The sequence below is a fragment of the Rhinolophus hipposideros genome (genome assembly GCF_964194185.1).
Source record: "Rhinolophus hipposideros genome assembly, chromosome: 8".
NCBI classification, from domain to species: Eukaryota; Metazoa; Chordata; class Mammalia; order Chiroptera; family Rhinolophidae; genus Rhinolophus; species Rhinolophus hipposideros.
In genome coordinates, this window is record NC_138054.1 from 77,481,823 (window position 1) to 77,498,280 (window position 16,458).

General features: G+C 43.1%; 1 protein-coding gene across 2 annotated transcripts in view; it reads right to left on the reverse strand.

Annotated features, from left to right (window-relative positions):
- The window catches only part of ARID1A (AT-rich interaction domain 1A), a 65,961-nt gene that overhangs the window by 31,096 nt on the left and 18,407 nt on the right, over positions 1 to 16,458 (reverse strand). For both annotated transcript variants that reach the window (XM_081057314.1, XM_081057313.1), the window contains exons 2-4: positions 10,062 to 10,271; positions 8,339 to 8,791; positions 7,136 to 7,252 (exon numbers count right to left, since the gene is read on the reverse strand). In XM_081057314.1, the coding sequence (XP_080913440.1) occupies positions 7,136 to 7,252; positions 8,339 to 8,791; positions 10,062 to 10,271 (780 nt within the window). The remainder of the gene's footprint in view (positions 1 to 7,135; positions 7,253 to 8,338; positions 8,792 to 10,061; positions 10,272 to 16,458) is intronic.

Consider the following 16,458-nt stretch of genomic DNA (forward strand, 5'->3'; position numbering starts at 1 on the left):
GAGTGCTAACAGCTACTATGTTGTTAAGTCAAATCTAAAGAAGGGCTTGGAAACCCAAGTGCTAAGAGTATCTATAGATAATTTAACAGATGTTAAAAATCCTAATCCTGTTCTCCACCTCACCCTGCATTAATAACCTTCACTCCCACCTAACCAGAGGAAGCAAGTATGTTCTAGATCTTCAACAGTAGCTCCTAGGTCTTCTTCAGTATAGTGTCTGTCCCTTACAAGGTAACTCAGTTGAGTGCCTGATTCCTGACTCCCGAAAGATGTGCCCCTTTATACCCTCCAAATATCCTGCCATCATCTTCCCCGATCTGCCTTATAACATGCAGGTCTTTGAGACAATGCTGAGGCATTTGGGCTGACTCAGCTGCCTCCCCCTTCAATGCCTTTCGAGGGTGCTCTTTGCCTTGCTCGTTTCCTTTCCTCCAGTCCTCAGACAGCAGGACCTCTCCCTACATAAAATGATCTTAAATAAGATGCCCCATGACAGATCCAACTTTACATTCCCTAAAATATAAATTGGATGTGGACGAGCTTTCTGTCCCCTTGGCTTCCAGAAGTATGACACAATCCCGGTCGTCCTCCGATCGCTCTGGCTGTATGCTGGGCGCTTCTCCACGATGACGGCAGGCATTGTTCAGGCCTCCGTCGGGCTCTGTTCTCTCTACTCCGTGGCCTGGGAGGCCTATTGCATTGCATGGTTTAACTATTAACCACTGCTATTAACCACAACTATTAACCAATAGAGTCTCACACTCTATTCAGACTCAGATCTTAACTCCAAGTTTCAGTCTCCTGTCTCCAACTCATAGTAACTAAGCACTTGTTTTTAGACATCTTGCTATAGGGAACTTAATTTCTCCTCAAAAACGAATTTTCCTATTAACCTTTCTGTTTCTGCCAACGAGATTTCTCTTTTTTTCCCACCTGTTGTTCAAAATTGTTAAATTCTCCACCCAACAGAGTCCACTTATTCTCAGTTCTATAAATTCTTTCCTGCAGATCTCACAATTAGGACAACGTAGCATGCAAATGAGATGGAGGGGTACAACTCCACACCTCTTGCCAGAAGTATTTCAACAGTTTAACTTAACCCCGTCCAGACTTGCCCTCTTTCAAACCATACTACACACCAATGGACCATTTAAAAATATATATTAGTTTTATCATGTTATTGCCCTAATTACATGTCGGCAGGCTTGCAAGATCAAATCCCAAAGGCTTACTTATTAGCCCACGAGGGCCCCAACCCCTGTGATCTAGCTTTCCTGCCTGTCACTCCCCACCCCAAGAAGCTTGATCCTGACCAGCCCCCAAAACATTATCTATACTGCACCCCACCCCCATCTGGCCTCTGCTCTGCTGTTCTTTTACTTTCCAATCACCCAAATACATCCATACCTAGCTCATTCTAAACTTCTGCAGTGATGTCTTCCCTCAACTATTTAGACATAAATGGATCACCGACTTCACCAAACTCTGACAGCACTCACAGTAACATTTAGGTGCACATTTTTCTATCTATTTCACTAATGAAACGGGAGGATCCTTGAGAGTAGGAAGCATGTCATATTCAGAAGCACAGATTTAAGAGTTCAGGTTACCTCAGAAGTCATCAAAGCCGAACCCTTGTCTAATGCCTACTTGCCTTTTATATAACACCCACAGCCAACAGTGCGCCAGGTTTTACTCCAGAGACAGGGAACTTACCTACTTAAAAAAATATATTTTTTTAGTATCTTCATCCTCCAGATTACAAAGGAACTTGTATGTCACCCTTTGGCTTAAAAACCTATAAGCAATAGGTAGCCAGAGGTTTTAAAGCAGTAATGTTACCAGGTTTGGTTTTTTAAGGTGATCACTCTGGTGATTATGTTGAGGTCAGATTTGGAAGGAAAAGAAACAGAACAGTCAGGAGGCTGTGGCAAGACACCAGGTGAGAGATAACAGGGCCCTGAAAAACCGGCAGTGGAGAAGGACAGGGGAAACCAGATTCAAAAGCCATTTCTGAGGGAGATGAGGATTTGGTGACCAACTTATGGAAGGAATCCAGTGATGGGTGCCAGAGTAGAATGCTCCCAGGGTGGTGGCGGCAGTTCAAGGGTTGCCTTAACCCAGGAAAAAACTGCACTGAGGCCACGGCTGCAGGTAGTCCTTCTCTCCCAAGTCTCTTTTATCCCCACCATTTTCAACCAACAGCATTTCCTCCAGCTCATCAAGAGTCAGACTACTGTGGAAGTCACCACTATTATTCAAGTTACCACAGGCTTCCCAGTCCAGTAATTTTTTTCTTCCTTTTTCAAAGGACCACCTGAACTCACAGTTATTCAAGTATTGTACCTGCAACTTCCGGTACCACCTGAGACCTTGCTGGAAATGCAAATTCCTGGGACCCACCCACACACTTACTAAGTCAGAATCTCTCTGCCTAGAGGTCAGTAATGTATGGTTTTAATCTCCAGCTGATTCTTAACACATGCTAGAGTTTGAGAAGTACTAATCTAGCTAACCCCTCCAGATCAGGGTTTTCAATCTTATATCCATTTTCTACCACTGAATGGAAACCCTAAATCAGGTACACTTTCAAGACTAAAATGTAAATTTAAAAGTGTGCTTCAGTAAGAAAAATATGGGAAGCATTCATCATTCTAGGAAAACGACATACACTTAAACAGAAGCTTTCAAAGATGCAACCCCAGGTCATTCTCAAAATATGACTATAATCAAAATTCAGATACCAATTTTCAGAGTCCCTTAAAGATTTTGCCCCAAAATAAAGAAAATTAAAGAGTTAATGCAATACCTAGAGATTTGCTCACCCATCCCTTTACAAGAACCTTCTTAACATAAGGTGAAGTGGCAGCTATTATACAAGACAGATGACAAACCCCAACCCCAACTTCTTCAGGAAGTACAAATAAATCAACTCCTCCTCTGAAATGGAGTTTGGACCTTCCATAACAGTCTGTAATACCTGCTTTGGCCCTAGCAGTGAAAACTACAGTCGGGCCATAATGGTCATGCTGTCCCCTGTCAGACAGACACTTTCTGGATGAGCAATGTAATGGTTCATTCATTCAGTGAATTGGAGCCTACTATGTGTCAGGCACTACGATGGCAATGAGCAAGACAGAGCGAGTCTTAAAGCCCTCACAGAGCTTGCATTAAATAAGTCATTGAAATTACACTTGAGAGAAGCACTGACCAAAAAGCATGCGTGCTAAGACATATAGCAGTAGAACGTGACATAATTTGGAGTAGTGGACCTTTACTGAGGTTGCAAATCAGAATCACCCGGGACAGCTTCTAACCATACCAAAGCCCAAGCCCCATCCCAAATCAAACAGATCAGAACTCTATGAACCCTGGTCATTGGTTTTAAAAATCATTTGCTCCCCAGGGAATTCTAACATGTAGCCAAGGTAGAGAACTACTGGCCTTGGGAGTCACATGATCAGTGTTGGAGGCACAGAGGTCAATAATCCAGTGTCTGCCCTCCAGGAAATTACCACCTTGGAGAAGAAACCCACATAAGTAGATGTATCAGCAAAATGCTCTGGCAAGATGGAACAAAGAAACTTCATATACAAGATAGTACTTCTTTGGGTACGAGAATACATAAGTGAACCCAGAGGGCTATATAAGATGCTTTTCTCTACGTCAGCAAGATTTGGTTTCTAAAGATGAATACGCAAGCACTGGATTATTCTTTATACTTTTTCATATGTCTTAATATTGCACGTTTTTTAAAAAAATAAATAAAAACTGCCTTTAGTCAGTGAAGGCATCACAGAAGTTATTTAAGCTGAGTTATTTAGTATGTGATGAAGCTTGAGTAGGAAGGAGTTTTCTGAAGAAATGATCTTGAAAATGCAGTCTGAAATGTGAACTGGAGGAGTGGGAAGGAAACGTGTATTATCAGGCAAGGAGAAGAGTGTGTGCAAAGGCCTGAAGGCAGGACAAAAGCATGGGCCCTTACAGGAACAGAAAGCTGAGAGCAAGACAGAGAGTCAAAAAGGACAGACTAGAGGTTCTCAAGGTGCCATCCCCGACCTAGCAGCATCAGCAGCATGGAGGTACTTGTTAAAGGGCAAATTTTCAGGCCTTACTCCAGGCCTATCGAATCAGAAAGTGGGGTGGGATTTTATTCTAAGATTAATGAAAAATAATTGAGGTTTTAAATAGAGGGCTAACATAATAAGGATGTTAGTGGCTAAATAGTTTGGAATTAATAGCTGAGCAAAAAAAACTTCTCAAACTCTAATTTTTGTAATAATCAGGATCAGAAACCATACAGTCTTTAAATCAAGGGTCACAACCACAATGCTTTTCAGGCTAAATGATAAGGTGAGTGAGCGAGTGAGGAGGGCGATGTGGGAATTGGAGGGGCTGCCCTCCAGTCAGGCTAGCATCTGCTCTGCAGCCAAGCACAAATCGGTGTTGAAGTGAAGGAGGAAACTGGCAAACCCCAGGATCCCTGAAAAGCGCTGCTTAAGAAAGGAGAGAGCCTTTTGCAGGGAATCCCAACTTCTCATTTTTTCAGATGTGACTATTTCCCAGCGTGGCTTGCCAAATTTGGCATCAAACCAAAATTTCAAAGAAAAACCACCTTCTGTTTCTTAGTCCAAGTAGCAGAGGGATAAAAAAGCAATTCAACAAACAAGATGCCAATAACCCAGCCAGCTCACCTCCCACATGGAGCTTCTACCACGGAGCAAATGATCCATCTGGATGAATCTATGGAAGCCTGAACTTAGGAATGATCCTTGCGATAGGCTGCCCAGGAACAACCCTCCCTTGGGCCCAAGAAGCTGCCAGCACTTTCACTTCAGTAGGTCAAATCAGAAGCTCTTGTATTCAGTAGTACAAGGCCCTCAACCCTTAGAAGACATGCAATGTGTTTGTATGCAAGGTTTCTCAGGACTAAAATATACCAACCACAGTTCTGTCTAAAGGTCACTAGGAGCAGGCAGCAACTTTTTTATGGGGAGCATCTTACAGCACTAGCAGAAATCCACCAATCTGGGTTCTTCCCACAATAGCACCTCACCCAGATTGAAGCCACAGACCACAGGTGATGAGGGAGTGGTTACACATTTCTGACTGAATCAGGTTAGAAAAGCACATTCCAGTGAAGTTCAGGATGCAGAAAAGGATTGTTAACAGACATGAATGAGAACGGAACAAAGAGGGATTGCCTTATTCAGACACTTCCTCCCCCAATTCCTCAGCTGAGAAAGTCAACAGTCTCAAAAGTCCAATCTGAGAGTGGCTGTTCACCCAGGTGAGAAGCCAGAACAATAGGTGTGAAGGGACTCCACAGACATTGCCCTGCTGAGATTATAGCTCAGGTATCTTAAGGGGAAACCAGGGGAGGCTTCCTGCCTCCTACTTATTTCTTAAAGACCCAGAAACCATTTTCTCCCGAGTCAGAATAACTAAAGAGATAGGCTTTGATTCCAAGAACCACCAAAGTTCAAAAGATTTTTGTCTGGGCATACGTGGCTGAATTTCCATTTCCTAACTGAAACAGGATTTGTAATGGAGGGTTTGCTACCTACTGTCTTACTAGATTTCAGAGCAGCCCATTTTATTCCCGTGCCCAGGAGATTAATTTGCAGAAGCTGACTGACTTGCTCACATGTACTAACAGAACTAAGACTGAAGGTAAATGTTCCCAGAACCAGCCTACTATTAAATGTGCAAACTGCCTTTCAGGTATCAAGGACAGTTCCTATGCCCTCTGAGATGACGATGGTAATAGCTGAAATTCATGGAGTGCCTACAATGCACCAGCACTCTATATTAACCTCTTTAATGTTAACAACCACTCCTATGAAGTGGGTACTTTTAGGTTCATTTTACAGATGTGAAAACTAAGGTGTGGAGAGATTAAGTAACTTGCCCAAAGTTACGGAGTCAGTGGCAAACCCAGTAACTCTGGCTCTAGAGCCCAAGTTCTTAATCAGCAGATCATAATGCCTTTCTCAGGATATGGTGAGTCCATTCCATAAATACTACTGAAGCATCTGGGCACCAAGCACTCTACTAGACAAAAGCACCTATTCACCCAAAACACCAAGCAGAAAAACTGCCTGTATTGTGCCCATGCTCAATGTGACAATCTATGCTGACTGCACCCCAGATCTTACCTCTTAGCTAAATGCTAAGACAAAAATCTGAAAACTAAGCTCTCAAAAATAAAGTTAAAAAACAAAAACCAAAACCTAGACTTCTTGGGGGAGGCCGGATGATTCAGTTGGTTAGAGCACGAGCTCTGAACAACAGGGTTGCCAGTTCGATTCCCACATGGGCCAGTGAGCTGCACCCTCCACAACGAGACTGAAGACAACAAGCTGCCACTGAGCTACTGGAGGGGCAGCTAGAGGGCTCAGAGCTTGAGCTCTCAACAAGTTTGCTGGTTCAATTTCCACATAAGACGGTGGGCTGTGCCCTCTGCTATTAAAGACTGAAAACTGCAACTAGACGTGGAGCTGAGCTGCGCCCTCCACAACTGGATTGAAGGACAACGACTTGGAGCTTATGGGCCCTGGAAAAACACACTGTTCCCCAACATTCCCCAATAAAATAAAATAAAATAAAATAAAATAAAATAAAATAAAATAAAATAAAATAAAATAAAATAAAATAAAATAAAATAAAATAAAATAAAATAAAATAAAATAAAATAAAATAAAATAAAATAAAATAAAATAAATTCCGTTTAAAGAAAAAAACAAAACACCTAGACTTCTTTCAACTTGGATGGAGAACAGATAGTGTTTCCAACACCTCCATCTTCTCTGTCCCTCACCTCGGTCCACGCCTAAGAGTCCAAGATTTAAAAACAAAAACAAAAAACTCTAGACAGAGATCACAAACCTATTCCCTTGGCAGGTAGCCAAAACAGACACTGTCTATGAGGTCAGTCCATAAATTTCTACTCAGAATTTTGAAACTGAATTCAAGGAATAGCTCATTGTTCTACTCAGAATTTTGAACCTGAATTCAAGGAATAGCTCATTGTTCATTTAGCTTAATACCACCAAAAAACATCCAACCAGAATCTGGTTTTCTTTGCTTTCCTCTCTTCCCCCATCATCTTTTAGAGGGTGGCAGGAATACTCACAGGCAAGCTGGAAGGTCTTGACTGAAGACTCAGGTTCATATCTTCTTGCCCTCCCTTACTGGAGGTCATTGAGGGGGTTGAGGATGCCTGAGACCCAAATGAATCTTGAGATAACTCCTAAAACAAGAAACACAGAAGCGGTGAAGGCCTGGTATTGACAAAGCAGGTAAGCTGGCTTCGTGGTAAAAGGGCTATGAATCTCACCCAAGGGGAAGCTGGGTGAGAGAGACTACTGTGGCCAATTATGCACAGCATCATCTGAAAGCAGAAAAATACAAGGCGTGGCTCTTGAGACAAGAATGTCAACAGTGGATGTAAGACTGTCTGATGGCACTGTTGACCACTCACTGATCACCACTCACCTAGAGCTGTTCCCTTGGGGTTAAATGCTCAAGTCTGGCTAACTACAAGCTATATCTATCAAGGCATGAGACCAATTAATTTAAAAAACAACAGAAAACTCATGCTAGAACCTTTGCATTAAAATGACTACCGCTTCCTTCAAAGATATTGCCTTGGGATGAGGTATTTTTCCAACAATAGACCAATGCACAAAATCTTTAGTGGACCTATCTGTCATAACTCAGTTTTTTCTCCTCTTTTTGCTCTTTAAAGACTAAAGCCCAAATTGTTATTTTTAGGCCTCATCACCTACCTTGTTCACAGACATGGCTACAAATGAATTTTAGCTATTTCCAAAAAACCATATCCACCCTCAAAAAAGAAAAGGATTTGCCACACTGAGAATATTCTGAAGAGTGTGATGTTGGCTCTGGTAGCAATTTCATTATAAAGGGATCCAAAATATTTTGAGCAATAGCTGAATGGAATGGCAGTTGGAACAAACGTACAGTAGAGCCTCCCAAAGTGTTGCTTTTAAAAAAGACAAAACTTATTTGGATGCTCAAGTTCTGAATGCTAGTTTAAAAAAAAAAAACAAAACAGTCCCATTATCTTCAATTTATCTGTCTATGCAACTTTCTACTGCTCTATTTCTTCACCAGCAACGAGAGCTACAGGTTTTTAAGCAGTTAAGAAGGTTATGCCTTTATTAGTTCAATCAATCCAGTTAGCATGATTACCCAGAGTTTAATGGGGTTTTACGTGCACGTTAGAGAACCAGTAGTTATGGCAAAGTTCTCATGACACCAACCGCCAACCTGCATGGGGTCACATGCAGGGCAAGACACAGAGGCATCTCACCTGTGGTGGAGGGAAGCGCTGCTGGGCATAGGCGGTTTGCTGTGATTGCTGAGACTGGGGTTGGGGGTACGCAGCCTGCTGGGAGAGCGTCGAGGATGCTGGCTGCTGAGGTTGCTGCTGCTGGTAGGGAGACTGTGCCTGTGGCTGTGAGTAGGGGGGCTGGCTCTGGGGGTGCTGCTGGGTTGTAGACTGCTGGGAGGGGTATGGAGTTGGAGACTGCTGATGTGGAGGCTGCGATGGCTGCTGGGAATATGGAGGCTGAGCAGACTGGAGCTGTGGTGGCTGAGACTGCTGTTGCTGCTGATATGAAGGTTGGGCATGAGGGGTCTGGGATGGTGGCTGCTGGGAGTAGGGTGGCTGCTGCTGCTGGGGGTGAGGACTTTGCTGGTTGTAATATGGAGTCTGGCCCTGCTGACCATACCCGCTGGGGCCTTGTTGTCCATAAGGAGGAATCTGTAGGAAAGGAAAGGATACTTTTAGCACTGACTCTTCTAGATGAAGAAAGGTAAGATATTCTGTCCAAAGCTACGGGTACAGAAAGCAAGCAAGCCAAGCCTCACACTTAGATGGCGCAGGATTTTCTACCGTCCCTGTCTAAACTGAGCCAGGAAGGATGGTCAAGCTGGGTTACTAGTTGGTTTGTTTACAAGTAGACTTCATTCATCCATAAAAAATTTATACTATTTAATATTTGGGCAACTTAACAAGAGTTCAAGAGCAGCTGTTTTCACCAATGAACCTACTATTTTAAAAAATCACGGTCTACACTGTTTTTATAAGCGCTAGGAATCTGTATCCTAGCCACAACAAATAGTCAACAGCAGCCTGGCTCAGCGGACTGAAAACCTAGGGTTTAGTAATCCAGACAGTGTGCAAAGCACTCAGCTACTCTAGCTCTCTTTTTCATTTATAATCTTCACATTCAAAAAAATATTTGAGAGCCTGTTTGCTTCCTTTTATCAGGCACTATTCTAGGCAACAGAGATACATTTGGTAAGTAGGGAAGGGGAGAAGAAAAAAACAATATCCATCCCATCTCTCCTCCATTTTCTCATTAAAAAAAAAAAAGCGACAATATCCCAATATCTTTTTTTATATTTAAAGGCACACTTTGCTGTAAAGTTAGGTTTTATATTCTGTCCCTCACTATTTTCAGTATGAATATCACTCAAATATAAATGGTAGAAAAAGCTGTCAAAACAAAAAAAGACACGAGAGAATGGGCAGACAAAATGAGCAGAACCTTAACATTCCTAACAGCACTGTTAGCGTCTTTACTGTTGACTCTTCCTTTCCTTCTAACCCCCCGTCCCTCCTAAACATTCATTTTGAACCAGACAGCTGTATGTTGAAAGCCCGGAGAAATGTGTAGGGCCTCTTCCATCCCCAGGGCACACATTATGATTAGTTTTTCTTGGTAGCAGTGGAGAGGTGCTCAGTCACTCCCTTTCTTTCTTCCCACCTCCTTCAGAGACCACCACTCAGTGGGTACAAGCAGCCGGCCAGCCAAGTCAAAGAAGAAGACAGATATGCGGCCAGGGAGCAGCGTTCCTCTGAGCCTATCTGGGACGGTGCCCACAACCTTGGCCTTGTAGCACACTGTAACCAACTGAGCCAGTTGGCCTACCCTCCTTTCAAGAGGTTTGGAAGCCAAAGCCCATTCTGATTCTATAGCTCAAGACCAGATCCTGGAGTGATTAAGGGTCAAGGTAATTGGAGTCACCTGCTGTGCATAAGAGAGGCCGCCCATGGTACTCTGTGCCCGGCCCTGCATGGTCATTGGGTACCGCTGCGGCGTCTGGGACCCATATGGCTGCCCTGGGTACCCATGTCCTTGCTGCGGTGCTGACGGAGGTCCCTGTTGCGAGTATGGGTTAGTTCCACCATATGGCTGAGGTCTCATCTTGCCCATCTGATCCATCGGACTGGATGGCTACAAAATAAAGAACATTTCATTAACCTGAAGCTTTCAAATGGTCTCTGGCCAATATAAACACAAACCCAAGTATACAGGTCTGTATGCTGCACAGAAAAACAGTATGAAAGAGTAATGGTATAGACCCAGTAACCCTTGGGCTATTCATTTAACCTTCCTCAGAACCTTGATTTTTATATGTAAAATGAAAATACCACCAGTTTGTGACAGCATCTTGTAAGCTATATGCTACTTTGTAAGTGTGGTACTACTTGAGATCCAAGGGACAGGTCAGGTGTGGAGCAATAAATAGATGCACTCCATGGGGTAGAAAATCAGAGCAAAGGCCCTGCAGCCGGGGGAGGACTACGGTACTGCTATACTCTCCCAGGATCTTGGTTCAACACCAAAACTGAGGCTTCAATGCTGTGGTTGGGAATTCAAGTATACAAGCATTTAGATGTTTCTATCCTTTAAATAGTGGAATCTTTTTTCCTCGCACATCTATAGCTTGTTTGCAGGATGGCGCAAGCACATTAATTAATGCTTTCTTCAAAATGGGTTAACAGGGCTAAGTTACAATTGTTGAGGGAACTGTGACTTTGAATTTACAGGCCTGTGCCTCTCAACTGACAAGTTCATTTCCTTTAATATTCAAGAGTTTCAGGGTATAAGGAGACTCGACCTTCTGTCTCTTTAAAGAACAAGACATAGAGGTACAGCATAGCACCAATAATAAAAGCTAAGTTCAATTCACAGGTGTTTCACTACAAACATAGATTTCTTTTAACTCTCTGTGGGCCAACAGGCCCAATCAGCTCATTCACCTTTGACATGACTTTATCCTGTTGGAGCTATATACAAGACAGAGGGAGCCCCAGCATCCTGTCCCCTGTCAGAGATGCCTACCTGTATCTACTGCTGGTGTGGACAGGATAGGGAGTTTCTCGAAGTACCTTAAAGAGCTACACCCACGCTGGAAAGTAGGCCTGGACCTGACATAAAACTTGAAAACTGAATCTTAAATTAGGGGTCGTGAGTCAACATGAATACTCTGGGCCTGAATATCAGTAAGTCTCAAATTTAGGAGTTCAGTAGTTCTCAAACTTTAGTATGCATGAAAACTACCTGGAGGGCTTGTTAAACCACAGACTGTCGAGACACCCCCCAAGTCTTGGATTCTGCAGGCTCAGGGTTGGGCCTAGGACATGCATTTGTGACAGCTCCCAGGTGATATTTATGCTGCTGGTCCAGGGACTTCACTTTAAGAACCACAAGTCTAGATCATACCGAGGGTCCCTTCTAGTTCTGTTATTTCACAATTAATAAATTGTAACTTAAGGTGTGGTAGATCTTAAAAATCACAAAACCCCCTCCAAAATGGGCGGGGGCGGGGGGCATTCAAACAACTGGTTCTCTGTACTTCTTTTTTTTTTTGGCAGAGTACTACCTAAGAGTTTTATAATAGAGGAAGTCAAGCTGTCATGAGGAAAATGGATAAGACAAAAAGCCACAGACTATTCTAAATATCAAGAGGGGAAAAGCAGAAGCAAAGTTCTCTTAGGTTGCAGCTGAAATCTCAGCTAAAAAGATAACAGTGATGATGGGAGTACCTTCCAAGTTTCTAAACTACAATCATAGTAAAACCGTGTCCCAGATCACTACTGCATGTCAATATTATTATTTGTTTAATATTATTTGTCAATAATATTATTAGTTTTCAATATAACTAAATAATTTTCGCCCAAGTCCTGCCTCTGTATCAGAAGCTTCAATAATGTTCCCAATCATAATTTTGGAGCTACATGGATTCTTTTGGGACTGTTTAGGAAGTTCAAATTTAACAACTGGACTAGTAAGTAATAAATAGCATGTGGTCTTCCCCAGGTACACCTGGCAATAGAGCCAAACATCACCATTCTCTCTGGTAAAGAGCTCAGGGGCTTATACACCACCACATCGTAAGGAGGAGAAATAATGAGGAAATCCTCATCTCATCCCAGACTGCAGCTGCTGTCCATGTGGCCTCCAGGTGAAGAGACTACATTTGCTAAACAGAGACCAGCCCACTCTGAGTATCTCCGGCAGTCCAGGTCTCCCCACAACACATGAGGGGCAGTCATTACCATGGTTACCATGGAGCTTCTAGAGCAGTACCTATTAATCAGAGCTACAGATCAAAATTTTCTGCGACGATTCACGAAGGCCTGGGCCTCTCCCTGGAGATTCCAATTTAGTGGGTCTGGAAGAGCTTGGGCTCCCCCACCCTTACCTCTTAAGATCCTTAGATAATTCTAATGTATACTAGCTGAGAACCAGTGATCCAGAGAAACACTACCCAATAAAATCTCCTGTGAGGTGTGACTATTAAGTACTTGCAATATAGTTAGTGCAACTGAGGAACTGAATTGTTTTTTTTACTTTTAATTAAATTCAAATAACCACACGTGGCTAGTGGCTATTATAATGAACCACACAGTTCTAGAACAATGCTCGCAAATAATTTTCATCTCTCCCTGCTCAACAATAGCTCCAAACTTCCTACCTCCTAACCTGCTACATCCTGTACAGTATTGCACAGAAAGAGCAAAGAGCGTAGCAAATCAATAGAATTGGGTTCAGATCCTAATTCTATCACTGTTTGACCCTGAACATACTCAGTTTTTCACCTAAAATGCACATAACACATTTCACACAGCACCTGGTATTTAAATGCCCAGTAAGTAATAGGTATTATCAATAAATGATAAACAGGACTTCTGTCTGGCTCCGAAGCCCTCCGCAGCATGCTCAATGCTACACATTTTCAGTTTCATGCCCAAGTTCCCCACACAGTACATGCCCAGATCTATGCAATGGTACCCTGCAGAAATCCACCCTTTCAACATGAAACTACTGCCCAATTCAACACACTCCGATCGCTCCCATTGCTAAATGTCTTCTTGTAAATTCAGTCAGAATCATAAGGTTTGGCACTTAGTTGTCCAGCTAACTGACTGCATCTCTCAAGGCTAAGTTCTGGGAAGACAGAGATAAAGGTCTTTTATTTTCAAAGTGTCCCCTCCCAAGGACCCCAAGTGCAGAGCGATGGCTCAGTAACTGCAATGTGTCAGGCTGCCCTAATGCAAGAAGTAGGTAGGCGATACTATGGAGAGAAAGCCCAGATCAGTACAGCATCGGGAGTATAGTCAACAATACTGTAATAACTATGTATAGTGCCAGGTGGGTCCTAATCAGGTGGATCACTTCGTAAATTATATAAATGTCTAAACACTATACTGTACACCTGAATCTAATAGAATGTTGAGTGTCAACTGTAATTGAAAAAAAATTATATTAAAAAAGAGTATAAAGTCATTATTATGAAATACAGGAATTAGACTCCAAAAGAATTTGTCGTGTCATAAATATTTTAGCAACCATTGAGGTTAAATCACATTGAAATAGGAATAAAGATTTCCTCTAATTCCCTATGAAATACAGTAAAATAGCATTTCAATTAAAAAAAAAAAAGCCCAGATCACACCATCTAACTACACGGCTGGGGGGCACACCCTAAACCAGGTTATGACTTTGAGGGCAGGAAAAAAAAGTGAATTGAACTGAAAAAGAAGACGAGAGGTGGAACAAACAGCCAAAGGAGAACAGCACACTGTTGAAAAGAATCTTATGTGCCATCCCTTACCCGATAGGCCCTCAAACCGTACAGGCACCCCCAAACACCATGCTTAAAAACAAAAGACAAGTTACCTTTTCCTCTCCACAACAGGTGAACTGCACTCCCAATAGAGGACAGCTACTTACATGGGGACTAGTTAATAAAGGGTTCTATGATTCATCCGTCAACTTTAGGAAATCTTTGCAGACCAAAAATAAACACAAGTCAAAGAAATTCTTATTCTAAAAGTAAAATTAAGACATTTCTTTTTCCTAGACATCAGCTTGCTAAGCCCCTCCCTTACCAAAGGGTTGTAATCAACAGAATACGTAGCTTAGCGAACAAATACATTCGGCTCCAACAATCAGATCACTCTGTTCTCATGTCAAAGTTAAACATCTGCTCATTATCAGAAAGGGAGGTGGGCAGGGACCTAACTCAAACTTCTGACATTTAAAACCATTGTGAAAGATTTGTGATTTGCAGTTATAGATAAAATGCCAACTTCCAATCTCTTGTAACACAGAAAGGGCCTTAAATCTTCACTTAATCAGTTTATTTGAAAGTAGCAATTTCAGACCAGAAAAATCTCTACTACACATTAAGACAGAAAAACCAGTATCATCAGCAGTCTGCAGGCACCAAGGAAAAGGCAACGGATGGTAAACACCAAACCCTGGCTGCAAAAGGCCGGAGATTCCTCTCTGGGAAAGACGGAAAGGAAATCCTTTCAATGGGAAACCACAGGCATAGATTACTGTGATTATACTTCAAAAGCAAAGGCTCTGCCATAAAGACACATAATTGAGAGGAAAATGCTGCCCCCTTGATCAGGGAAGTGGGGCCCCCTGCTATATACCCTCCTGCATTCATAAAAAATAAAATAAGAAAAAGGGAAAAGAGCTGTAAGAAAACGCCCCATCTCTATCCACCACTTATCTCTTTCCAGATCACTGGCTGTTACAAACTGCCTGCCAAATGAAATGCATCAAAAGATGCAGTTTGGGGGGCATCGAAGGCAAGGATGCCTTAGCAAGCTGGTCCCTCTGAATATATTCAGAACAGTTTGCAGACTAACCACTTGCACAGAGAGTTCTGCTCCAAGCCAATGGAATGACAAGCCCCTCCAGACCAGGGGGCTCATGTAATCCCCTTACAGCTTCTTATTGCATCCAGCAAAGCCATAAGGACCCTCAGGGGTTGCTGAGCTATAAAGACTGGACTTTAAATTCTCCATCCAGCCTCTGACCACCACTGATTAACTGAAGAGAGCCGAGAAGAAAGGACCAGGGACTCAAACTTCCCAGCAGAAAGATACTTTCACCAAAATGCACCAAACCACGTGACAGTCCATCAGGAAAGAGAAACTTCTTAATTTTCTTGTAATCCAAGTCCACCTAAGGGAAGCTCCAAGCTTCAGTCTCAAAACGAAGATGGAGAAAGGAAGTGACCAGGCAGCAACTCTAAGGAGCCAGGTTTGGATTGGCAAGAACCCGAGTCGAGAGGGATGGGCTGGGGCTGGAAAAGGTGTCCATCAGAAAGCTCTGACTACCACTGGTTCTGTCACCCTAAATGCCAACTAGTTGGAGCCAGTATAAACCTAGAGCCATGATCTTGGATTTTGGACATTTACATATTACTCCTTAATCCTTGTGCTTTCAATTTATTCCTGGCCAGATTTGTTGCATGACTTTTAATAATAACAATTTTTTAAAAAGCATCCCTGGCTCTTTAACTGAAAGAACCCCCTAATTGATTCCCACAGTAATTAACCTGCATTTTACCTCAGAGAGCGGTAGTTAAGGAAGTCGGCACTGCTATTTATAACTCATCTCAAATTGAGGGCAGACTGCCTAAAATCTAACACATCCCAGCTGTACTCCTGTTTGAACTGGGGCCAAGGGAATTTTTTAAAGCAATCTTGGCACCGAATGAATGACACCAACAGTATGAGCGCGCGAGCGGTTGTGTTGTGGTGACGTAGCACTGGAGGTGGAATGGGAGGGGGCCAGTGTACTGTGATCCCTCTTGTGCACGCCTGCTGGCCTGCTGCTTGCCGGGTCCCAGTACAGTAAGCTGGGAACCGCCCACTGAGAGCCAAACACAGGAAAAGGCTTTTCCTGTGGAACGCCTTGAAGTGAGAAACACATGGCTAATCTGCATAAACGCGAAGCCACACCGCCCCTGCCAGGAAGGTTAGTGCTCGTAATCTCTGGCCATGAAGCTGGCTGCCTGGGAGGACTTGGACTGGCGCCTGATAACCCAGAAAGAGCGGAGAGAACAGATGGGTAAGGACCCCGGCAAGAAAACAGCCCCGGGTCACATGACTCGCCACATGGCCCCGCCAGCACAAACTATTGTCTGGCTGCAGAGCTCCCATACAAAGGCACCCGGCCTCAGCTTCCTGTGATTACAGGGACAGGCGGCAGCTGTTGATCCAGTTCCCGAACCGGACCCTCCCCTGTTGAGAAGCATTCCAGGCAGGGACAAATATAAAAGTTAAGGCCTCTCCCAACCAACGTGCAAGTTCCACGTGGCCCCACTCAC